Genomic DNA, 27,724 nt, shown 5'->3' on the forward strand with positions numbered 1-27,724 from the left:
CTCTCTCTCTCTCTCTCCCTCTTTGTTTTCTCTCTCTCTCTCTCTCTCTCTCTCTCTCCCTCTTTGTTTCTCTCTCTCTCTCTCCCTCTTTGTTTTCTCTCTCTCTCTCCCTCTTTGTTCTCTCTCTCTCTCAAGGTTACCTTGGAAAGGAGCACTAATTTCTCTATGAGAAGTAACTGTCACAAAGGCATTTTGTTTGAACTAATGCCAGGTAGTTGCCTGTTGACAGTTAAGACTGCCATATGATTAGCATCATGGTATTCATTGTAAGTTAGTCATTTGTGAAACTCGTAAGGTGAAAGTTATTTTTTCACTCAGTTGCTTTCAATTTAAAACTCATAAAAACACGTATATAAAAACAGTGTCTTGAGACAAAAATCTTCAGAGGCATAACTACCTACCAAGCATTTTATCAGTCGATAGTTCATAGTGGAACATCATATTGCGTGTTTTCTTGGCAGGAGTAAAATATTTTTTTGTTTGTTTCCTTAATTCAGCCTGAGTAACAAAGAGCCACAACCATCATGACCTGACTTTTCACCTGTGCTAATCATGTCTGACATTTGTCAGATCCCACGTCATAAGCTTCTCTGTGGCGAGGAAACCTTTCACTGTTTTTTGTATGTGAAGATTTCAAGGACAAGTACACTTCTGGTTTCTTAAAACACATTCCATGCATTCGTACCTTTAGACATGCAGTTAGTGTGAATAGTAATTTCCGCCCATAATTTTCTGAAATTCCCTTCCCGATTTTGCAGGCCATTCTGGGCGTAGTATGAGCATTTATCGGCAGATTCTAAATGCCTAACTTCACTGTACCCTCTAACAGGGAGCAAAGAAAAGGCGTTTAGCTGCCCCGCTCTCCCTACATCCTTTCGTGGAAGCGAGCATGACTATAGCACCTCCAAGAACTCGGCGAAATGCCAAGTGAAAAATGTATTTTTGTGTTTTCATATTATACACAAATGAATATACTCTGTACATGAGGATGGCCCAACTCTTTCAGCGTCATGAGTTACTTCTGCACCGAAGTTAGGGCTATAAACAAAATGAGATAGTACAGTTTGAAAATGTATGATCTGTTAATAACAAATTGTTGCAGGATGGGCGTGCACATAAACAAAGAAAACGCATTTTTTTTACAGAAATAATGCTAGTCATTAATAAATAACCCATTAAATAAATGCTCTAGTCACCTGTTATAATTTGAAATCCAAACTTAGTCGTAGATATGCTGCTACTGCTAGAATGAATAATTATACCAGCATTTGAATGCTCGCGAGCCTGTAACTGCACCAGTTTGGTACATATCTTGTAGACATACATTTATAGATGTTCGTGCTCGCTTGGACGCATTGGTCCATTTGTCGACAGAGGACACGAGAAATGGATTACTGGAAGGAAACGTTGCGAGCGGAAAGGAAGGGAAAGGCTTGTAGTGGCCTTGAGGGCATCGGTCATTATAATCGGTACCCTCCCCTTGCTTGATTGTTAAGGGCATGCGTTGTGGGCACTGAAGGACATTGCCAAGTATCACTGAATCAAGAGGCAGGCAGTTAAAACGTGCTACACCAGTGTAGCTCTTTTCCCTGGCGATGGCAACGGGGTGGGAACCTATAAGGATATTAAGATATTGCTAGCTAGTTAATGATATGCCAATTCGTATTATAAGATGAATAAGGATTTTTTTTAGACGGGAGCTCCTGTTAGTGACGTCGAAACCTTGCTTAATGTTCCTTTGCTTGCCCTTGTGGCCTAAATACTTGGGATGGCAGGGATAGCGGTGCCTGTGGATGTCCTTGTAGTGCACGGCAAGGTAAGGGAGGGAGGGAAGGGGGAGGTACAAGTATATATGGAGGCCAAGTAGACGGTTGCTGATGTAGCTGTATAGATGATCCTGGCCGTGGCAAAAGTGATGTAGGGCTTCCCCTTATTGTATAAACTTCCTTGCCTTTGCTGATGCTGCAGGAACGTGTTGCTCTTGGCTCATTTCTGTTGCCAAAGCTACATAAAGCTGCTGACAAGAGTTTTTATATTTTTTCTTGTACATGTTGTGAATGATGATATATTTTATAGAAGTATTTTTGATGTCTAAACTTTTTATGGACCAGTTCTACGTGTCCTTTTGTGTGATGATTGCTTTTCATAAACCTTTTCTTACCGAGTTCTCTTTTTTACAGTTCGAGGGTCTCGCCCAGGAAAGAATGTGCAGTTAACCGAGAATGAAATTCGTGGACTATGCCTCAAGTCCAGAGAAATCTTCCTCTCACAACCAATCCTTCTGGAATTGGAAGCTCCTCTCAAAATTTGTGGTAAGTTCTCCCGTGGAACTCGTAGGGTAACGTATGTGATTGGATGGCACAGCCGACTGCTTGGAGCCAAGGTCCGGGGCCGTTCACGTGTCATCGAGCCGGGGTCGTTATTGGATTTACCATATATACATCTAGCGCAATGTGGTGCTATGAAGTAGGCTCTCAACTGGGGAGATGAAAATACTCGTAATAAATTGCAATTAAGTCGCCGGAGTATGGAAGGATTGGCAGCGAGTTAGTGGCTACGTGAGATCTAGGGTAGGAACTTTAATGATTTAATTATTCAAAGATAAAAAGAACAGAAGGTCAAGAGGAATTATCATTATAAACAAGAACGGGGGTGATGGGGAAAGTAATAAACTCATCTCTTTCTCTGATTGTAATATAAAAATTCGGGGAAGGGAAAGGAAAATAACAGCGAGTGTAGTGGGAGGGATATCCTCTGCTGACTTCAGGTCACTCCTGCTGGAGTGCAAAGATCAGGAAAATGGGAAGTGCAAGGCGAATGGGCAACCATTCAAGAAATGTTGGAGAAACATAAGGACGCGATGGAGCTTTTCTTGAAACAACGAAATAAGTGAGATAGAGTAACCCAGAACGAGAGTGGTCAGACTGAACCATTTGTTTACATCGTTTCGCACTTTTTTACACGAGTAATTGCGTTGGCCTGACTCTGGGAAGCGTAAACAACAGAGTACTGTTGATAATGTGAGCGTGCCTTATCCATAAATATCTGTTCATTGGACTAGATAGATCCAGTGGAAATGTGTGTATGCGTCTCATTTGTTGATATGCCTATGTTTTGTATGTGAAATGGGAGCCCACATGGGAAGATACCTATGGTACCTCAATGTGTAATCCCTCTCTCCCTCTCCCTCTCCCTCTCCCTCTCCCTTTCTCTCCCTCTCTCTTCCTCCCTTTCTCTCCCTTTCTCTCTTCCTCCCTTTCTCTCCCTTTCTCTCTTCCTCCCTTTCTCTCCCTTTCTCTCTCTTCCTCCCTTTCTCTCCCTTTCTCTCCTCTTCCTCCCTTTCTCTCCCTCTCCCTCCCTTTCTCTCCCTTTCTCTCTCTTCCCCCCTTTCTCTCTCTCTCCCCCCCTTTCTCTCCTTCTCGCTCCCCCTTTCTCTCCCTCTCTCTCCCCCTTTCTCTCCCTCTCGCTCCCCCTTTCTCTCCCTCTCGCTCCCCCTTTCTCTCCCTTTCTCTCCCCCTTTCTCTCCCCCTTTCTCTCTCTCTCTCTCTCTCTCTCTCCCCTTTCTCTCTCTTTCTCCCCTTTCTCTCTCTTTTCCCCCTTTCTCTCTCTCTCTCTCCCCCTTTCTCTCTCTCTCTCTCTCCCCCTTTCTCTCTCTCTCTCTCTCCCCCTTTTCTCTCCCTTTCTCTCCCCTTTCTCTCCCCCTTTCTCTCTCTCTCTCTCTCTCTCTCTCTCCCCCCCTCTCTTCTCTCTCGCTCTCTCTCCCCCTTTCTCTCTCTCTCTCTCTGCCTCTCTCCCCTTCTCTCCTCTCTCTCTCTCTCCCCCTTTCTTCTCTCTCTCTCTCTCCCTCTCTCCTTCTCCTCTCTCTCTCTTCCCCTTCTCCTCTCTCTTCTTCCCTCTCTTCTCTCTCTCTCTCTCTCTCTCTCTCTCTCTCTCCCCTTCTCTCTCTCTCTCTTCCCCTTCTCTCTCTCTCTCCCCCCTTCTCTCTCTCTCTCTCCCCTTCTCTCTCTCTCTCTCCCCTTCTCTCTCTCTCTCTCCCCTTCTCTCTCTCTCTCACCCTTCTCTCTCTCTCTCCCCTTCTATCTCTCTCCTCTCCCCTTCTCTCCTCTCTCCTCTCCCCTTCCTCTCTCTCTCTCTCCCTTCTCTCTCTCTCTCTCTCCGCCTTCTCTTCTTCTCTCTCCTCCCCCCTTTCTCTCTCTCTTCTCTCCAACCCTTCCTCTCTCTCTCTCTCCCCCTTCTCTCTCTCTCTCTCCCCTTCTCTCTCTCTCTCCCCTCTTCGCTCGCTCGTTCTCGTCACCCTTCTCTCCGCTCTCTCTCCCCCCTTCTCTCTCTCTCTCTCTCTCGCGCCTTCTCTCTCTACTCCTCTCCCCCCCCTCCCTCCCTCCCTCTTACTTTTGAATTAGTTTTTTATGTTGTTTGATTTTGTTTACATGCCCCATCTTCTTCTTTTTTATTTATTAATTTTTAATTATTTAATTATTTATATTGATTTTATAGTTCTTTCATATTTCTACTTGATTTTATTATTTTTTATTATTTTTTCTACTTCCATTTTTTCCACTTTTTACTTCCTGCCTTTCGTTACATGTATCGGTGTCATTGTTATGATGATCATGGTTATAGTATAAATGATAGTGATGACGCAGTGGAAGTGGTGATAAGTATTACGTAAATGCACTATTTCTTATCAGCATTACACTTGTATTTTCCACACCGCATGTTCTACAGCAGTAGTGAAAGCCATTTTTGTGGGACGAGTAATAACCTAATTCTCAGTCGGAAACGAGCCTGGTGCTCCCCGTCCGTGGCGTGGCCGAGACTGGTCGCGGTCTTTGGTGTCACGTGGCTCGCGCACGGGCGGAACACAGGCGCTCGGCCGATCTGGAGAAATGTTGGCGACCATTACCTTTGGTTCTGGCATGTCACAACAGGCATTCTTCTCGAGCATGCCTTAAGGATGTTTCCTTTGCGTGCGAACTGTGCCGCGCTGGCCAATACTACTACTACTGCTTGCCCTGTTGCTAGTACAGATAGTTGTGATCCACGATTGATTTAACAATATCTGTTTTTTGTGTACTTTGTGTGGTTTCCTTTGGTCACATTTCTGTAATGAAGAAACGCCCTTGCACACTAGACGACGAAATTACAAACGAGCCAAGTGATAAAGAGAATTACAAGGAATCTAAAGTATCAAAGCGGATTTAAACTGGGTTTTATCCAGCTAAATGTCCAGTAACATGATTTCCTCTTGGTTTGCTCGTTTGTTTCTTGGTCGTTTCCTTTAACAGTGATGGCTCTCGCTCTGGGCAGCCGCAGTTAATCATGGATATAGTTTAACAAGAGCTGCCGAAATACATTTTTACAAATGCATATATCTCGCTCGCTCGCTCACTTAATCACTCAGACACTTCCTCACTCACTCATTAAAGGCGGGCACATAGTCTATTTTGTCTTGGGATTCCATTAGACAGATATGAAAATCCCTCCTAGGGCGGCACCGCTGTGTTGGGCTTTCGCCCAAGCCAGAGAGGGGATATGATACTAAAACATTGTTGCATAATTACTCGAAACTTTTTACTTGATTGTCTAAACGGTGATTATTATATCATGTAGGTACAATTGTACTGTAGAAATAAAGTATATTTTTTAGCTAACAATATGCCTCATTAAATTTTTAAAAGGGTTTCCCGGCAAACGTTCTTTTTTTTAAAACGCTCATCGCACAGGAAGGCGATCCCCGGTGGACAAAATGAGTCGAGAACAATTTGGGAAGCCACCCCAAATTTATGATAGCAGGAAAGTAAAAAAAAAAAAAGATAGATGAAATCAACAAATTTTCATACACGGAATAATCGACGGTTCTCGTACGAGGGGGCCAGTTGTTTAATTTAAACTCGATATCAGCCACAGGGTTTTGCTTCCCCCAACTTCGGTTTTTATCTTTTCCATAATGGGTCTCTTTACTATTTAAAAGGGGAGCAGTAATGTTTTGGAAAAGAGTATTCGATTTCGGTGGATGTGGGGTATGGGTTGAGCTAACGCAGGCATGGTAAGGGAAAATTAAATGAAAGGGGTGGATTGGCCTTTTTAATTTGTCTTTTTCCCTACCCTTAATTCATAGAAAACCCTTCGACTATTTTCGGGGACGTATTCCCCGGGTTTATATAGATAAAAGGGGTTTTTTTATCCTGTTTCTCTACACACATGGCATAAAAAAAAACCCTTTATGCACACACATGCCACAAAAAAAACACATACATATAAACACCCCCACAAAAAAACCACATAAAAAAACCAAAAGCCAAAAAAACCCAAAAAAAATGCACACACAAAAAAACCAAAAATGCCCCACACAAAAAAAACAAAAATGCAAAACCAAAAAAACACCCCAAATGCACCACCAAAAACAAAAATGCAAAAACCAAAAAACCCACACATGCCACACAAAACACACATCACACACAAAAAACACCCCGCCCCCACAAAAAACCCCACCCTGCCCCCCCCAAAAACCACCATGAACACACACAAACACACATGCCCCCAAAACCCCAAAAACAGCACAACCAACCAAAAAAGCCCCAAAAACAAACGCACTTTGCCCCACCCCAAACGCAAAATGACCACACAAAAAACCATGCCCCACACCCAAAACACACATGCACCCCCCACAAACACCCCCCCACCCCACAAACACCCCTGCAACAACCAACACAAGGGCACACACAAACACCAGCCCCCACCCCCAAACCCCCTCCCAACCCCCCCAAACCCACATCCCCAAAACCCCAAAACACATGCACCCACACAAACACAAATGCACACACACAAACACAATGAACACCAAAAAACACACATGCAAAACCCCACAGCACACACAAAAACACACAGCACACACGCAAAAAACACATCCCACACACACAAAAAACATGCACAAACCCCGCAAAAACATGCACAACACGCAAACAATGCACAAAAGGGCCAAACACATAAACCACCCCCCGGCAAACACGACACAAACGCAAACACAATCAAACATGCACCCCAAAACGAAAAACACATAGCACCCATGCACACCCACGCAAACACAACACACATGCCACACACGAAAAAACCCCAATGCAACATGCACACACACGCAAACACAATGAACACATGCACACACCCCAAAAAACACAATGAAACCCCTGCACACACACGCAAACAATAGCACAATGCACCACACGAAAACCCACATAAGCACAATGCACACACAGGGCAAACACATATGCCCCCACAGCACACACACGAAACACATATGCCAAATAAAAACACACGCAAACACGCACAAGCCACACACGCAAAAACATATGCACAAGCACACACACGCAAACACATATCACACATGCACCCCAACACGCAAAAACTATGCACACATGCACCCCCCCCCCCCCCCGCAAAAAAATAGCACCATGCCCCCACACGAAAAACACATTGAACCATGCACACACACGCAAACACTATGCACCATGCACAAAAACCGAAAAAACACATTGCACCATGCACACACACGCAAACACATATGCACACATGCACAAAACACGAAAAACACATATGCAAAACTGCACACACACGCAAACAAAAGCAAAACATGAACACACACCAAAACATAAGCAAAATGCACACAACGAAAAACACAAAAGCACACATGCCACACACACGCAAAAACATAAGCACACATGCACCCAACGAAAACAATAGCCACATGCAAAACACAGAAAACACAATCCCACACTGAAACACCGAAAACCCAAATTTTGCACACATGCACACACACGAAAAACACATATGAAACGCATGCCACACCCCAAAACATATGCACCCCACAAAAAAACCCCAATGCAAAATGCACACACACGCAAACCCATATGCAAACATGCCACACACAGGGCAAAAACATATGCACGCATGCACACACGCGAAAACATAGGGCACACACACGAAAACCCACATAGGGCAAACATGCCACACCCCCAAACACAAAAGCAAAACATGCCCCACCCCAAGCAAACACACATGCACAACCCGCACACCAATGCACCCATGAAACACCCCAAAAACACACTTTAACCATACATGAAACACACAAATCCCTGCACACACAAACATAAAAATGCACACACCACATACATGCACACACACACAACATGCAAAACACACAAAATACAGGGCACACACACACATACATGCACAAAACACCACAAAAATTTCCCACACAACACATAAAAGCCCCACACAAAACATACATGCACACACACCAAAACACAACCAAACACACACACCAACACACACACACCCCACACACAAACACCCCAAATACATGAAACACAAAACACACACACAAACACACACACACACACACACACCAAACACACACACACCCCCCACAAAAAACAATAATCACACAAAACACAAAACATATAATGCACAAACACACACAATATACATGCACACACCACCACACATTTTACAGCACACCCCAAAAAACCCCCCCCAAAAAAAAATATTTTACATGCACACACACACACATACATGAACACACACCACCACACAATACATGCACACAAACAAACTTTACATGAACACACACACACATACATGCAAACACACACACACATAAATGCACAAACACAACATGCACGGGACATACATGCACACAACTTTTCCCAGGCAAACACATACATGCACCCACACAAAAATGCACACAACATACATGCACACAAAACATAATGAAAACACACATACATGCCCCAAAACACATACATGCAAAACACAAATGCAAATACAAAAATATTATATATAAAATAATATTTTATTTTATAATATATAGGGACCCCAAGACTGTCCGAGGAAATTTGATTTCGGGGGTTTTCGAGTCCCCGGGGAGGGCGCGTTTTTCCCCTTTGGAAAGGGGAATTTCACTTTGAGCCCTCCCTCCCCCAATGGATGGGCAAGCCAGCCCAAGTCAGGGCGGGTCCCAAGCCGGAAAATAGAGAGAATGATTCCCAAAAAAAGGAAACCCATTTCCGTGGAAAGGAACGGGGGAACCCCCCCCGTACTCTCCCGGGGAGCTAAACATATGAAAACTAAAATTTAAAGATCATGTGAACTACAATTAAGTATCTGCGGTGCCCACGGGGGCCCCAAAACCAAAAACCCTCCCGTTAAAAATATTTAAATTTAAATTTTTTAAAAATAATTTAAAAATAACATAAATTTAAAAATAATATATTAAATACTTTTATAAAATAAATAAATATATGAATAAATAACATTTAATAAAAAATAAATTATTAAAATAAATTTTTTTTATAATATAAAAATTTTTAAAAAAAAAATTTAAAAAAAATTTTTTTAAAAAAATACCAATAAATAAAAAATAAATTTTAAAAATAATAAATTTAATAAAGTCAATTAAAAATATATAAAAAAAAATATAAAAAATAGAATATAAAAATAAAAAATTATACGATATAAAAAAATAATTAAATAAAAATATAAAAAATAAAAAAATTTAAAAAAATTTATAATTAGAAAATTTAGAAATTATAAAATAAAAATTAATAAAATTTTAAATACAATTTTAAAAAATTTTATAATAAAAAAAAAAGGGTTTAAATTTTTTTAAAATTTAAAAAAATTTTAAAAAGGAAAAAAATTTATAATAAGAATTTTTTTAATAAATTAAATATAATATTATATTTTAAAATTTTATATTAATAAATTTAAAAAAAGTTTAAAAATTTTAATTATATAATTTTTTTTTAAATTATAATAATTTATATATATATTTATATATTAATATTATTTATATTTATATATTTATTAATTAATATTTTTAAATTTATATATTTATTTTTATATTTTAAATTATATATATATTTTTATTATTATTTATATATATTTTTTTTAATATTTATATATATATTTTTATTTTTTATATTATTATATTTAAATATTAATTTAAAATTTTTATAATTAAAATATTTTATTTATTTAATATTAATATATATATTTTATATTTTATTATTTATATATGTATATATATATGTATATATGCACGCGCGCGTGCACAGACTGGGTGTGCATCGGGAGGACTGCGGGGCCGTTTCTCCCTGTAGCCTTATCCCGCAGCGGCGTCGGGGCTCCGTTAGCGGGAATGGCATAGTGACGGCGGTTCCTCAGCGGCCAAGGTTGGCAGGTCGTGGCGGCCAGAATAAGCTCGACTTGGCGGAGAGGACGCTCGCTGGGTTTGGCACTGCTCTCGTCAAGGGAAGTGGTACGCTGGCAGCCACATCGAAATGCAGCAAACCCCTCACGCGGGTACAGTCTGCTCGGCTATGTAGGTTCGAAAAGTTTTTATTTTATCGGCGGATGAAGATGGGGTTTTGGGCGGGGGTTTCGTTTTTAATGTTACTTGGGTGAGGTTAGGGGGGCCCCCTGTCCAAAAACGAGCTGTGGAAAAGGCCCTTAGCGAGTGGGGGACCCCTTCAAGGGGTTTCAAATGCGATGGAGCGAGGGAGAGAGGACACGAGGGGCTGGTCTGCGAGGGAGAAGTAGGGAGTAGTCAGGCAGGTCATTTGTTCCGAATGCCTTGGACCGTCCGAAAAAATGCTGCCTCCCGCCTTTAGATATGCAGTTCCAAACTTCTTGATGAGGGAATACGCGTCCTAAAGGAGCTTTTTTGGGTTGTAGGTGTATTTTTTACAATAGAAATTTTAAAATAATATATATAATAATATAATATTAAATTACATTTATAATATAATATTATAATTTATATATTTTAATTTTTAAAAATATAATTTTTATATATATATATATATATAATATATATATATATAAATTATAAATATATATATATATATGATATATATAAAATTATAGAATAGTATAAATATATAAATTTTATAAATTGTTATATATGTATTATATTATTTGTTTTTATATATATATAAAAGTTTTATAATGTATATATATGTTATATATATATATATATGGTTTTTAATAATTTTAAAATAATATAATGTATAAAATATGTATATTTTATATATTAAAATATTTAAAAATGTATATATATTTATATTATATATTTATATATTATATAATGTATATATATGAAATAATATAAAATTATGATATAAAAAGTATATATAAATATTTTATATTATTTATTAAGTTTTAATATAATGATAATAAGAAATATAATATATATATATATTAATTATAATATATATATAATGTATATATATATATTATATATCTAAAAATTTTTATTAAAATTTTATATAATAAATATATATATATAATATAATTTTATAATAATTATATATATTATATATATTTTATATATTTTTATTTTAATAATGAATTATAATATATATATAATTAATTTTATAAAGATATAATATATTATTAAAATAAATTTTTTGTTTTTTTTTTTTTTTTTTTTTTTTTTTTTTTTTTTTTTTTTTTTTTTATGATAATAAAATTAATATATATAATGATTAATATTATAATATATATATATAAAATATAAATAAATTTTATAAGGTATTATATAACTATTTTATATAATTAATTTTTAAATTAAGAAAAATAATATATATATATATATTTTATATTTTATATTAATATATATATATTAATTAATTAAATTTTATAAATATTATATATATATATATTTTATATAATTTTATATTTTATATAATATATATAAAAATTTTAAATACTATATTTTATATATAATATTTTAAAATATATATATATAATATATATATAATTATTAATTTTAAATTTTAAAATAATATATTAATTATAATAATTATATAATAAATATAAAATAAATATATATAAATTTTATATATATATATAAAAATAAAATTATATAAATTTAAATATATATATATAAAAATATATATATATAATATATATCAATAAAAAAAGCTTTATATATAATAATAAAAATAATATATATAATATATATATAAAATAAGTATATATTATATATATTATAAATATATAAATATAAATAATAATAAATATATAATTAATTTTTAAATAATTTAATTTAAAAAAATTTTAATATTTAAAAAAATAACAACTTAAAATAAATAAAAAATTTTAAAATATCTATATATAAAAATATATTTTTTAAAATAATAAAAATTAAAAAAAAAAAATAAAATAAATAAAAAAAATAATAAAAAATATAAAATTTAAAAAAATAAAAACCCCAAAAAAAAAAAAAAAAAAATTAAATTATAATAAATATAATATTATAATTTCCCAAAATAATAATATATATTTAAATTTTAATAAAAATATATAATATATATATATTAATATAAAAATATAATTATATAAAAAATAAATAATTATAAATAATATAAAATATATATAAATAATAAAAATTTTAAATATTATAAAAAAGATATTAAAAATAATATATATATAAAATAATAATATATAAATTTTAAAATAATATAATATAATAAAATTTTTTATATATTATATATATTATAAATTAATATAAAGTAAAAATAAAATATTATAAAATTAAAATGATAAAAAAAAAAAAAAAAAAAAAAAAAAAAAAAAAAAAAAAAAAAAAAAAAAAAAAAAAAAAAAAAAAAAAAAAAAAAAAAAAAAAAAAAAAAAAAAAAAAAAAAAAAAAAAAAAAAAAAAAAAAAAAAAAAAAAAAAAAAAAAAAAAAAAAAAAAAAAAAAAAAAAAAAAAAAAAAAAAAAAAAAAAAAAAAAAAAAAAAAAAAAAAAAAAAAAAAAAAAAAAAAAAAAAAAAAAAAAAAAAAAAAAAAAAATTTTTTTTTTTTTTTTTTTTTTTTTTTTTTTTTTTTTTTTTTTTTTTTTTTTTTTTTTTTTTTTTTTTTTTTTTTTTTTTTTTTTTTTTTTTTTTTTTTTTTTTTTTTTTTTTTTTTTTTTTTTTTTTTTTTTTTTTTTTTTTTTTTTTTTTTTTTTTTTTTTTTTTTTTTTTTTTTTTTTTTTTTTTTTTTTTTTTTTTTTTTTTTTTTTTTTTTTTTTTTTTTTTTTTTTTTTTTTATTAAAAAAAATAAAAAAAAAAAAATTTTTTTTATAAAAAAAAAAAAAGGGGGGGGGGGGTTATATATAAAAATTTTTTAAAAATAAAAAAAAAAAAAAAAAAAAAAACCCGGGGGGGGGGGGGGGGGGGGGGGGGGGGGGGGGGGGTTTATCCCCTTTTTTTTTTATTTTTTAATATATACACGTTTTATATATTTATATATATATAAGATATATAAATAAGAAGTATATATATAATAAATGTAATATATATAATAAATTTATATATATATGATATTTTAATTATAATATATATATATAAAAAAAATTATAAATTATAATATTAAATATATATATATATATATAGATAAAAATGTATATATATATATATATATATAAATATATATATATATATAAATATAAATATATATAAGTGATAATTATATATATATATATATATTAGAAAATTATATATATATATATAATAGAGTATATAAAATATATATTTAATATAAGTAAGTATATATATATGATATAAAAGTATATAATAATATATAATATATAAGTTATATATATATATATTATAATATAAATATATATATCTATAATATATATAGTATATATATATATTATTAACAATATATATATATATATCAATATTAATTAAATAAAATAACATTAAAATAATATATATCTTATATAGAATAATCCCTTTATATTATATATAGATATAATTATATATATATATACATTATAAGATATATATATACTTTTAATATGATATAATAATTTTTATTTCATATATAAACATTATATTATATTTTACACTATATTTTATATATCACATTATAGATATATTTTTTATATACACAATATAAATAAAAACAAATTATATATATATTTTATACAACCATTTTAAAATACAATTATATAATATAGAATTTATTATATATACACATTAAAAATTTTATATATATATAATTATATATGATATAATATAAATATAAAATTATAATGTGTATATATATATTAATGTGTATTATATATAATGTGTATATATATATATATATATTATAATGTGTATATATATATATAATAATATATATATATAATTATATATATATATATATATTTATATTAATAAGATATATATATATATTATAACTATATATATATATATATAATTATATATATATATATAATATATATAAACGTGTATATATATATATATTATATATATGTTATATATATATATATATTTTATAATTGTATATATATAATATAATGTATATATATATATAAATATATATATATAATATAATATATATTATAATATAAAAGTATAACGTGTAATGCACGCACGGCACACACAGTACACTTTACACGCACGTGACTACACGCACACGCACAGCACACGCACACGCACAACGCACACGCCACGCACACAAACACACACACACAAACACACAAACACACACACATACACACAACACACACACACAACAAACACACACACACACACACACACACACACACGTTCGCAATATATCTCTATCTATACATATATCTATATATACAAAACATAATTATATATATACATATCTAATAATTATATATATATACACAAATAAGAAATATAATAATAACATATATAATATATATAGATACAATATAAATGTAGATATATATAATAAATAATATAATAATAATAAACACATATTATACCATTATTTATAATATATATAAATATAATAAGAGATAATATTAAAATATAAAAAATATATAATATATTTATATATATAATTATAATTATAATTATATAAAATATATATTAAGATATAAAAATAAAAGTTATAATATAATATATATAATATTAATATCTATATATATATATATACACCCCATATATATAACATTATGGTATATAAATATATAAGTTACTAAGAATATAAAATATAATATAGATATATACTAAGAATAAATAAAAACAATATAATATAAAAATATAATTAATAATATATATATAATTAAAAGGTATAAAGAAAATTTATATATAATATATAAATAAATTATAATATAAATAATATATATAATAAATATTATATAGATAGAAATAACATATAGATATAGATAATATAATATATATAACACATATAAATAAATATAAAATAGAACAAATCCCAATAATAAATATATATAATATATATAATATACACAGATAATATTGCTATTTTATACATATTATAATATATAATATATATATATATAAAAATAATATACACAAGATAGATATATATAATAATAAAATATATATAATATTACACATATATATAAATTAAAATGTGTATAATATACACATATATTAATATTATATATATAATATATATTTTATAATACATTATAGATATTAAGATAAACAGAATATACAATATATAGAAATTAAATAATAATATAATATAAAAATTAATATGGTTATATTATACATATATATATTATATATAATATATATATATATATAATATATTTATATATACATATAACACACACAATATATAAATAATATATATATAATTATATATATAAACATAATATTATATATTAAAATATAATATATACACACACACATATATATAATATATAAAATAATATATATATAATATATTAATATATAATATATCCCATATATACCATATATAATAATTATATATATAAATTATAATATGTATAATATAATTTTACACATATATATATCTATATATTATAAATACAGATATACACACACAAATATATAAATATATATATATATATAAGATAATAATATATTACATAATACACCACACATAATTTTATAATAATATATTATAAATATAATAGATATACATATATACACACACAATATTATATAAAAAATAAATAAAAAATGAAAATAAAATAAATATATTATAATAATAGATACACACACATATATATATATATATATATAGAATATAGAATACACACATATATATAATAAGATAATAAATATAATATACAGATATAACATAGATATTAATAATAATAATATAATTTTAAAAATATAACAATATTAACCAACATAAAGATAAAAAATAATAATTTTTATAATATTATATATATAATTATATAATTTTTAATTAACACATTTACACACCAATTATAATAGATAAATATAATATATATATAATAAATTAAAATATATTAAAAATAACACACAAATATTAAAATATAATAATAATATATATTAAAAATATATATCTAAACACCACATAAATAATATATTATATATATAAAAAATTATTTATATTATAAATTATAATATATACAATATACCAACACAATAATATTATATAATATAAATATATATAAATTTTATATTTTTAATGTGTGTGTAATATTGATTATAATAATTTATATATATATAAAAAATGTTATATAATATATAATATATATATATATTTAGATAATATATTTTTTTAATATATTATATATATATATAAACTATATAATAAAAATATAAATAAATATATATATTATATATAAAATTAAAACATATATACATACAACATACATAAATATTTTTGTGGTGTGTGTATGTATATGACAAAAGTATACAGTCCGTGAGTATCGTAATTTCACTATCATGGTTGGCAGGCATTGTTTTTGAGGACTAGCGTAGATTTGCAGTCACTGCTCGGGTGAAAAGTGTCTTTAATCGAGGAAGGCGCGAGTGATAAAAGGAAGCCCTTTTTCTCTCTCTTGGGAATGAACATTACAGTGGAGAGTGATTTCCTACGCAGTCATGGGGGAGGACGAGGGAGGGATCGTTCCCCTTTACCCATGATAGAAAGGGAACAAAAAGGCTGTAATTTTTTTCGCGGGTGTACAGCGTAACGACTAAAATAAGTTATTTTCTTTTTTCCCGTTAGTGCAATTTTGACTCCCCTTGAACAAACCTTTTAATTTCTGCCGTATCCCTCGTTGACCTTGGCCGTGAAGAAGAAAGGGAGGATGGGGTTTGGGGCAGAGGATCAATACCGCGAAAACCCACCCCGCCCCAGTCCCCTCGCCCTCTCCCACCCTCCCTTCACCAAGGTCGGTTATGTAGGGGCAAGGGATTCGGCCCCGCACGTCATGCTTCGCCATCTTCCCGTCACGTTATCGCCAGTAGCCGGTGCGATACCCAATGTCGGCCCTGAGCTCGTTGGCGCTTCATAGATTTTTTTTATTGAGGGACCTCGCTACCTCCTGTCGTCACGTGATTCTTATACCTTGACATTTTTAAAAATAATTTACTGATTTTATCATTGTTTTTAAAAGATCTTCAATTTAATTACACATGAATCTAATCTTTATAGGTAATGTCTGATTTATCATATTAGAAATTGACACATGTAGAACAAATACTTGTAAAAGTATTTAACAGAAACTAGGAAAAAATGTTCAATGTTCTTTGCATTGCAGGTGACATCCACGGACAGTACTACGATTTGCTTCGACTGTTTGAATACGGCGGCTTCCCCCCAGAGTCCAACTACTTGTTTTTTGGGGATTACGTCGTGTGGGAAAAAAAGTCCCTTGGAAACCATATGTTCCCTTCCTACAAGAAAAATCCAGAAAATTTTTTTCCTTCTCAGAGGCAACCTGAGTGTCACCTCAAAAAGAAACATGGTTTTTTACGACAAAGTAGTCTAAGTTTTCTCTTGCTGTCTTTGTGTGGACAATTATGGTACTGACTTTGCCAAAGAAAGCGCTGTATCCAATTTTTGAAACCTGTACCTTTCAGGCAAGCGGCGGTATAACATCAAACTGTGGAAGACCTTCACAGACTGTTTCAATTGCTTACCTGTCGCGGCCATTGTGGATGAAAAGATCTTCTGCTGCCATGGAGGCTTGAGCCCCGACCTCCAGAGCATGGAACAGATCCGTCGCATTATGAGGCCTACCGACGTGCCAGACCAGGGCTTATTGTGCGATCTTTTGTGGTCAGATCCAGACAAGGTGCGCCCGCCACACCCGTTCTTTTTAAAAACTGAACCTAGTTTGTTTCAATAAGTAAAAATGTCAAATTTTCATTGTTTTGAATATCACTTTTTCAACTGGGAAAACTGATGGTATGATTATTTGATTTAAATGGCAAAATATTCAATTCCTTTATATTTCTTATGAAAAATCTGTACGCAGGAAATTGTTATCGTTTTGATAACTTATGATTTACATTATTTAATTTAGAACTTTCTTTTCCCAGGACACAATGGGCTGGGGAGAAAATGATAGAGGTGTATCCTTCACTTTTGGGGCAGAAGTAGTTGCTAAGTTCCTCCACAAGCATGACTTTGACCTCATCTGTCGAGCTCATCAGGTAATTCTTGATGTTGATTTACAGGCAAACCACTGAGATGTTCGAGTGCAATTTTGTTAATTTTACGCAAGTCGTGCATAAAACAAAGAAATTTGCTTCCAGGTTGTTGAAGATGGTTACGAGTTCTTTGCCAAGCGACAACTAGTAACATTATTCTCAGCACCCAACTACTGTGGGAATTTGACAATGCAGTGCAATGATGTCTGTAGATGAGACGCTTATGTGTTCCTTCCAGATACTTAAGGTACAGTATTGATTAGATTTTGAGATTCACATTATTTATATGAATAAAGACACTATTCCTTAAATTTGACTAACGGTATATTTAAATTAAACCGTATTAACAGTCTTGCCTCTTCTGTTTACAGCCAGCAGATAAAAAGAAGTTCCCCTATGGAGGATTGAACACAGGGCGACCCGTAACGCCGCCGCGAGGAGCAGCCAATCAGAAAAACAAGAAGAAATAAAAACTAGTGTTGGTGTCACTGTCTTGGTGTTGGCAAGTCTGAGGTTGGCCTTTGTTCATCCTTGCCTTAAGTTTTGTGGATTGCTATCAGGGATGTGACTTCAAAAAGAAAGAAATATTGATTTTAACTGGGTTATTTATAATTAACATATTTTAATCCTGGATGAACAAGGGTAATTAGACATTGCAACCCAGGACATAAATCTGTTAATGAAATAATTTTATGGAATTTCAGTTGCTAGATTATCCATGAATTTTATATTTTTGGTAAATTGGCCCAGTTCCCTCAGTAAAGTTATTTTTTTTTTTAAACCTTCATTTTTGTTTTATTCTTTATAATTTTAATTATGTATTTTTAGGGAAAAGTCAAACTTTTTTTTTATCCAAAATGGTTTTTTATCCTTTTAATGCTAAAAGGTTTGTCTATTGGTTTTCCAAATTTTTCTGAAAAGAATTGGCTTGCAACTGTGTTTATCGGAAAATTTTTTCAACTTCAGTTTATATTTTGGGAAAAATTTTGACTTTATTAATAAAATTAATTTCAGTGTGTAAAATAGCCATGGTATTTAACCGATAAAAGCATTTCCCATTGTTCTTGTTAACTTTGGGGCCCAAAGAAACTCGAGTGAAGCAGCGAGGGGAGGATATTAAGAAGTGCGGGTTAGTTCATGTACAAATGTCCATTTCCGTATAGGGGGGCATCTGGTTTTTGCACGCTTGTAAGCCCAACAAGGCGCATGGTGGTGGTTGTCGAGACCCCAAAACCCCACCAAAACCTTTCGGAGAGAAAAAAATGACTCTTTCCCCCCACACCCGGGACTTGCATATACACCCCGGGTAACCAGGTTTTGGCAAATATACCCATGCTAGATTTGGGGATTTTGGGCATGGTGTGAAAAGTCCCTTAATGTGCAAAAAAATAAAATACAGTACAAAGGGAGATGTAAAAATTTTGGTTGTTAATTCAAAAAAAGCTTCATCTCGGTAATTTTGTATTACATGCAAGAGGTAGGGGGTATAAGCCCACAGGGGGGGGACCATTACGCCCTCCCTCTTAAACAACCAAAGGATAAAGGGAAAAAATGCTGGGGACACGTTTTTCGCATGCAAAGTACCCTATCTTTCGGGGAATTTAAAGACCTCAGCAGTGACGGGAGCAAAAGGGGGAACACTTTGGTTGACCCCCCCTCCACTCCTTTTCCCCCCCTTTCCCCGGGGATATTTTTTTTTATCAGAGTGTTAGTTACTACACTGTTTTTTTTGACTAGATCCCATTTTTCGCACGACAATTTTTTGCCTAGTTTGCAACCCTTTTGGGGGAGAAAAAGGTAAAAGGGGAAAGGTAACTATGCTGCTGAAACTGGTGGTGTTTCTGGCGAGGGGGCAGTCAGTGTCGTTTTTTTGGGCTCAAAGAAATGTGTGCCTGACATTTCCTTAAGTTTATTTCATTCATCTTTGTAATTATTCTTCTGCTGGCTATCCCATACTTTTAAAGTTTTTTAAAAAATATTTTAGTGTGCGTGAGGGAAAAAAGGCACAACCTTGCCTTACGTTCTTTACGTTGGTTTGAAATTTCCTATATTTAAACTTTTTCAATAAAGGGGGATATTACCCTTTTTTTTGGCTTGGTTTCTTGGGGAGTGTGCTCTAACCACACACTTTTGTCTTTTCCTTTTTTTATTTTTTCCTTTTTTATTCTTTTTTTTATTTTTTTATTTTTTTACATGACTGGGGGACATAAATTTGTAAGCTACAGAAATTGCTAGATACTATGACCAAACCATGGTTTAAAAAAACCCATAAGTAAATAAAAGTGAAAAAAATATGAATTTTTTATAAAGTTCCTGCCAAATATATGTAGAGCTGCTAAATAATTGAACCTAATTGAGTTAACCTTTGTAGGGGGTTGTGAACAGGTACTGTTTACTTTTATAGATTATAATATTAACATATTAATGACATTGAAAATGAAATACTTTTTCCGAAATTCAAGAAAGATTTGAACAGGTCTAGACCTAGTAATTGTTTGTAAAGCCATCTTTGTACACCGCAAAACAAAAGTCGCCTATGGCATGCCATCCCAGCGCTGAAGATGATGTCATCAGTATACAAAGAAGTACTTAATTTGATTATCTTTTCACTATTGTCTTCACTTTACATTGACTCGGCAAACTTGCAAAATCTCAAATTTCAAATGTGGAATTTTGATTTAAGGAAGAGAAAATGATTATGCTGATAACATTGGAATGGAAAATTTATGAAAATGCAAACGGAACCCATTAAATCTTATCTTAGATATTAATAGAAGATGCAAAAATATTCATACCTGTATTGACAGTGATACTGGGCTACACCAAGATGAAAATTGCATTCGAAACTAAATCAAGACCTGAGATTAAAGGTGATGGCAGAAAAAGGGAGGTTTAAAGGAGAAGGCTCAAGGCGCGTCGTGGCACAAGAAACATGCGTAATAGGGTGGTGATGTAAAGGGAGGATTCATTACAGAACACGGAGTATTGTTCAAAATTACCGCTACATGGAAGAACGCCGTTTTATAGGGCAGAAATGTGAATGGACAATGATCGTTAAGTAGAAAAAAATATTTGTAATAAATAATCTAACAGCGGGCATACGAAACAATAATCACCGCAAGATTTGACAACAAAATCGTATTGAAATAAATTGAATGACAATACAATTGGGTATTCCAGAAACAATTATAAATCAAAACCGCACTGAGGGGACAATTTTACTGAAGTTGGGTAATTGAAATCGGGGAAAACGAATGAAAACGTTTGATCAGTAGATTTGTGACAATATGCTCTAACGAATAGCATTATATCCGCAAAAAAAAAATGCAATTTATGCTGTAAAAAATGTGCTGTTATGCATGAAAAAATATGCTTTTATGCACTAAAAGTATACGTTTAAATCCATAAAAATATGAATTAATGCCCCCATAAGCCAATTTTCAAAATCTGATAGAGGTTTTTTTGTGTGTGGGGGTTAGGTTAGAAAATGAAACAAGTGGGACAAACAGTGTAATAGAAAAAATTTTCAACAAATAAATAAAGTAAACGCAACAAAAAAACCCGCAACCGTTTAAATTAACAAATAATTATGTGAGCATTTTCACACAAGAGAATTTCATTTCACAATTAGGTGGGCCCTTCAAGTTTTCAAATTCGAATCGCCGCCTATTTTCGGCCAGAACAGTTTATACTGTGAAAAAAATCTTTTTACATCACATGAAAAACAAGAAACGCATTTAAAACATGAAATGACATCTGTGAATCTGGCGGTGGGATCCGGTAAGACCCGGGTCTGACCTGATAGGCAGACTCTATATCCTTTAATGAACTGAAGCCCGATTTTTTTTTTTTTTTCAAAACATTAGGAAGTTTTTCTATATAACTTTATCATACAGCCTATTTAAATCTTTCTGGACATTATCAATTAACTTTATTGAATGGTTAATGGTTAAAAGCAAGATAAAGTGCTAGACATCTAGGGTCATGTAGCACTTTAGTTAATGTTAGGGAAGGGGGGTTTGAGTTAGTATTAGTTGTCTAAGCTGGGCAAAGGAATTGGTGAGTAAAAGGTTTAGGGTCGGGTGTGGTAAGAAGTTAGATTAGATGAAGGATATGTATGCGTTTGAGGAAAGAGAATAGGTTGTTGAAACAAAGTGTGGGATTCTGTAAGGATGTCTGATAGGTTGGGAGGTCGGTGAAGGGAGGATAGTGGGGAAAGCAGAGTTAAGTATGGACGAGACAAAGGGAATGTGGGGAAGACAAAATGATAATTGGGGATTGGTATTGGAGGATGTGTAAGAAAGGTCTCTTGAAGGCATACAATAGATGGGTTATAAGAGGAAAGGATATGACAAAGGTCAGGTCTGTGGGAGGGGAAAAACCGCGTATATTCCAATGAAGGATAGTTATACTTTAGTGATATAGATTGTAGTACGTTTTGGAGATTTTGAGGGGGAAGCAGCTAGAGGGTGGGATAAGGACTGAGATGGAAGAGTTGTGGGAGTTGGTGTTCTACTAGGAGGGGTATTAGGAGATGGAGGGTCTGGGGAAGGGGATATTTGTGGACATAAGGGATTCTACGTGTGTATCCAGGAGGGAGTGGAAGGGATAGAGGGGATGGTGGGAGGGTTAATGTGGGCGGGTTGGGGTTGGGGGGATGGGCTGTGTTGGGAGGGGTAGGAGGATAGGGTGTAGGGGGGATATCGTTAGGAGGAGGATGGATATCAGCAGTTACTTGCAGTGTGGAAGGAGCAGGAGTTGTAAGATTTGGAGGTTTGAGTGTCAGTTTTCATTAAGTAATCTTGTATATTTTCAATAGTTTCTTCTGTGGAGTTGGTTGGGGAGTTTTGGGGGATACAGGATTTCTTGTGCGGGGGGAAGAGAGGATTGGTGTCTCAAGCGTAAGGGCAAAGGAAGGTGGAGGTGTTTGTGTGGTAGGGGAAGAGGGGGTGGAACGTTTTGTTCTGTCTGTTAGGGGTAGTGCGAGGAGGGAGAGGGGAAGGTGTTGGGGTTGTAGTGGTGATTGGAGTGTCTGGGTTTAGGATGGCAAAAGAGTTTGACTGGGGAAGGTAGGAGGTAGAAGAGGGGGAGTTAGATGTAGGGGGGGGGGGTAGGAGAATTGGTAGAATGAGCAGTATTACTGGAGTAAGGAGTTAAGAGAGAAACCACGTCGACGTGCTTCTTGTCTGGCTTCACGTAGTGTGAGTTCAAGTTTGAATCTGAGAGTTGCGTACCTCAGACTCAAACTTGTAGGTGGGACAGCCCCTTATAAAATACATATGGGGCCGCCACAGTTGGCACATGTGCGTGATTGTGCGAGCAGTTAGATCGGGTATGGCCAGGTTGGGCACATAGTGGGCATCTGGCTGTGGAACGGCAAGTGTTGGCTGGGTGTCCTAGAGCCAACAATTTTGGCACTGACGTGGAGGAGGTTGGTATGACGAACAGGGAGGGATTCTCCTCCTATGTAGACGTTAAAGGGAAGGTCATGCCTACGGAAGGTAATTTTGGCTATGTTAGTGGGTTTCTTTCGATGACCTCTGGGGGAATGGAGTTAGCATTGTACTGATGTTGCACCATAGTCTGTGAGACAGGCAAGTAGGAAACTGTTCCGGTGCAAGTATTGAGGGTTGGATGGGGTTCTGCAAGGTTGGGGTTACCATATAGGTCAGTTAGTTTTTGTTAATGCTATAGCTTGGTTTTCGGATGTTACTGTGACAAGACGGAGCGGTCGGGTCGGCTACGGAAAGAGACTTTACCTACTTGTTTTGGAGACATTGTTGGAAGAGAAGGGTGTTGTCAGAGTAGGAGCTGTGGGAGGGATCACGAAAAATCTGTCCCATTTGGCTGCGCTAAAGAGAGTATTCAAGACTGTTGTAGAGATAGGGGGTAGTAGAAGGCGGGGCGTGAAAGAAGATGAAGTAGTGTTGAGGGAGGTAGTGTTATGGAGAGGTGGGCAATAAGGCTGTAAGGTATTAATAAGGGAGGTGGGGGTGGTTGATGTTGGAGGTTGTGGGGGTAGAGGTGTTTTAGTTGAGCATGCTGGGAGAGTGGAAATGTTCCTTAAGGGTGATTGTTGGCTACTGTACTAGTAGGCATTGATGAGGGGGTAGTTATTGCAGTGTTCGGAGCCGTGGTCAAAGGAGAGCCTGGGGTCAGGGAATCGGGTGCGGTTTACATGGTTGGGGCTATTTGATAAAGGGGCAAGCCTCATTGCCCCTAATTAGTGGGATATGTTTTCATTACTGGCCATGGTAAGCCTGGGTAAGAACAGTCCACCCCTCAGGTTCCCCTTGAGAGTAAGGGCTAGTTACTAAATCAGGGGAATACCGTGCCCATGGCTCCCTCAGGCCGTTCAGGACTGCACAAAGTCAGCCTTTCATCTTTCAGCACGGCTCTCGCACCTTAGGAGGTGGTTGCAGAAGGGTTTGGTGAAGGGACAGAAGCGAAAAGTGGGAAAAAAAAAAGACATGCAAAAATTAGTTGAGTCGAGGGCTGAATCCTAAGTTGGGGAGTTCCCCATCATTGGTCCCAGTCCGCCTCCTAAGCCCCCCACGACAACAACGGGCAAGGGATTGGGGGGGGGGGGTAAATTATTGAAGCAGACAGAGTCGACCTTTTGTTTCTAACTTTTTGATTGCACTACAGAGACCTTCAAAAGAAGTGGCAATGAAACAAACTAGTTTTCAATTCGATATTGTCCGCAGCTCCTGGCTTTCTGCTATTTGTACAGACTCTGAAGTATCAAGTGACATGGTTACTTCCGATACATTATCGTAATATCTGTTAAAATAACTGACTGCCTCAGTCCATGTTCCCCATCCTGTTATTACGGGTGATGAGAAGAGGTACACCGGAGCCAGTTCTTGAAATTTCCGCAACTGGACGTGCTTTAACAAATATGCTTTTGACAGATGAAATGAAACTTATTGACTAAAGGGTAATTTGAACGAACTAACTCCACTCCTCGATGCAACCCATGAGCCACGCAAGTTACATGGATCATATTGTTGTACAAAACTTATAATGCTCTCATTGCTTTGCACCATATAAGCTGCAGCATCAGTGACTACCAGCATAAAGTTTTCATACAGAATCTGCTCCGGCCATAGTTTTATTAAAGAATCGTTGAAATAAGCTGCCACTGTTGAATGATTTACTTTTTCTAAAATGGAAACATTCCCAAGGTACGATTTACCTACTTCGGTTTCATCGCTAGGATACCGAAAATAAAGCATACGATATACCTTTGCTCAACGTCGGTGGTCTCATCCAACGGCACCCAAATCTTCCGGCCAACAGCTTTCTGTCTCAGTATTGCGATGGTTTTGTCGCACAAGGAAGAAACAATATTTTCTTAAAGTTGTTTGGTTAGGTATGTTGTGCCCAGTATAGGTTGATAAGAAATTATTGAATATGGTGTTACTCAACTTGTTTAGTGGAATGTCTGCAGACAACATAGCATAGCAAAGATCACTGTTAAATTTATTTTTGTCAGTATTGTCATTGTTATTGGAGGTGATTGGCCTACAGCACCAGCTTCTTCGGTGAACTTTTTTTTTCATGCGCACTGGTTTTCAAATGCTGCACTGCATAAAACTTTCTTGAAACTGGAATCAAAGAAAATATTTATTATTTTAGTATCAAATGAGAGTTTCAAATCATAATGATTTTCCCATGGGGTTAGACCCTAAAAAAACTAGTTTGGGACAAAACATTTTAAAAAGATTCCGATTCTACCCTATTTTGTACCGGTTTTGCTATTATTCATAATTTATATTCATTTATTGCCTATGTAAAAATTTAAGTAATCTATAAAAAAATATTAAAAAATTTATCATGGTATAAAAAGCTTATAAAAAACCAGATAACAATGTATTAACGATAGGGTTTTTTATATAAAAACATATAAATAATACCTTTTTGTTGCAGTATTTGAAATTAAATTTTCTTTTTTTTACATGAAGCACTAAAATTTCCTTAAACCAAATCTGCAGCTTTCGGGGTGTTAGATTTTGAAATTTTTTGGCATGAAGGGCCTAAACCAAAATTAATAATTACGTTGAGGGTGGCCCACTGCTGACCCATCCAGGTCCACGTCCCACACAGTGCCGGGGGGACCACCCCGTCCGGCGCCCTCGCTAAGAGCCCCAAACGCGCGATATTATTTGACCGTTTGGTTACGTGTTTCTGCGCATTCCTTGGGAAAAATGGCCAAAGTACGGGGGGAAAGTGTAAAATTTTTACCAATTTTTGGTTGTTTTAAAAGTACTCCCTTGAATGGAGGGGAAACGGTAAAAAACGGTTTCTTGTCTTCAAATTTTCGTGGAGGGGATGAGGTTTTAAAATTTTTTGGTGTTTGATGTAATTTTTTTTATCAGGCGGCCCGTGGGGTAATTTACAATTAATTAAACCCAGGCATAAAAATACAATTACATATGCGTTTAAAAGAATACATATGCGGCAAAAATATTGCCATGCGTAAAAATTACGCATATGCCCAACGAAAGAGCTATGCTGAAAAATTACCGCTATGTCCAACGATAGAGCATAGCTCTAACATAACCGCATAGCTCCAAGGAGGGGCATATCACGACTCAAATTTTATGCAGCTATGCCAGGTCAGCAAATCGCCAGGCAGGCCGTTTGACCCTTTTTTTGTCGGGGATCGATGGGTTGGTGAATGAGTGTGAACCCAAAAATTTGACTGTTGAACATCATCCCTTTTTTGATCAACTTTTTTCCCCCGATTCAGCTTTTTTACGTCGACGAAACCACGAAGAATGTATTTTTTTTTCTGATTCTTAATTCACTTAAATCCTCAAAACACAAAAATGATTTGCTTGTAAATTTGGAAAAGTTAAATAGGCCAAAAAATTTAATGAAGGTAATAGGGTCCAGGGCACTCGGTATCCGTACTGGTACAGATCTTCCCGTTGTTGCCATAGGGAGGCCCCGTGGCAGCTGCGAGCCTCGTCTCTTTTTTTCGCCCCTTTTTTCCCTTCCCCTCTTCCCGATCCTTCAAATCCCTTTCCAAGTGGTGGACCCGTGTTGAAAAGGATTAAAGACTGCTTTGTATTAAATCATGAACGGCCATGGGGCAGGTATACCCCCCCGAAGGGGGCCCTAAGGGGAGTGTATTTGAGGCCCCCATTACAGCTGCCCCACGGATTTTAATTTCATACCTCCACCCCACAACTTTTTTTTATCTACAAATCCCTCCTCCCTTTTTGTTTTAAACCCAAATTTATGAAACCCCTAAACCCCCCCCAACCCCC

At 33.8% G+C, this 27,724-nt stretch overlaps 2 protein-coding genes across 2 annotated transcripts in view; both read left to right on the forward strand.

Annotated features, from left to right (window-relative positions):
- The window catches only part of LOC119598747 (serine/threonine-protein phosphatase alpha-2 isoform-like), a gene marked incomplete in the record, with an annotated part of 38,998 nt that overhangs the window by 7,260 nt on the left and 4,014 nt on the right, over window positions 1–27,724 (forward strand). Inside the window, 2 exon segments of the mRNA XM_037948539.1 lie at window positions 2,181–2,312; window positions 17,552–17,633. Coding sequence (XP_037804467.1) covers window positions 2,181–2,312; window positions 17,552–17,633 — 214 coding nt within the window.
- LOC119598749 (serine/threonine-protein phosphatase alpha-2 isoform-like) lies at window positions 17,850–18,894 on the forward strand. The gene is made up of 4 exons (XM_037948542.1): window positions 17,850–18,088; window positions 18,336–18,449; window positions 18,552–18,693; window positions 18,818–18,894. The coding sequence occupies exons 1-3, from the start codon at window positions 18,002–18,004 to the stop codon at window positions 18,660–18,662; spliced, it is 312 nt and encodes a 103-aa protein (XP_037804470.1). The 5' UTR covers window positions 17,850–18,001; the 3' UTR covers window positions 18,663–18,693; window positions 18,818–18,894.

This window comes from Penaeus monodon, chromosome 41 (genome assembly GCF_015228065.2).
Source record: "Penaeus monodon isolate SGIC_2016 chromosome 41, NSTDA_Pmon_1, whole genome shotgun sequence".
Taxonomy (NCBI): Eukaryota; Metazoa; Arthropoda; class Malacostraca; order Decapoda; family Penaeidae; genus Penaeus; species Penaeus monodon.

Excerpts from the sequence above, each read along its gene's own strand:
- LOC119598749 (XM_037948542.1), top strand. The coding sequence starts at position 18,002 with ATGGAACAGATCCGTCGCATTATGAGGCCTACCGACGTGCCAGACCAG. Across the intron at positions 18,089-18,335 it reads TGTGGTCAGATCCAGACAAG|GACACAATGGGCTGGGGAGA; the intron begins GTGCGCCCGCCA and ends TTCTTTTCCCAG. Across the intron at positions 18,450-18,551 it reads TCATCTGTCGAGCTCATCAG|GTTGTTGAAGATGGTTACGA; the intron begins GTAATTCTTGAT and ends ATTTGCTTCCAG.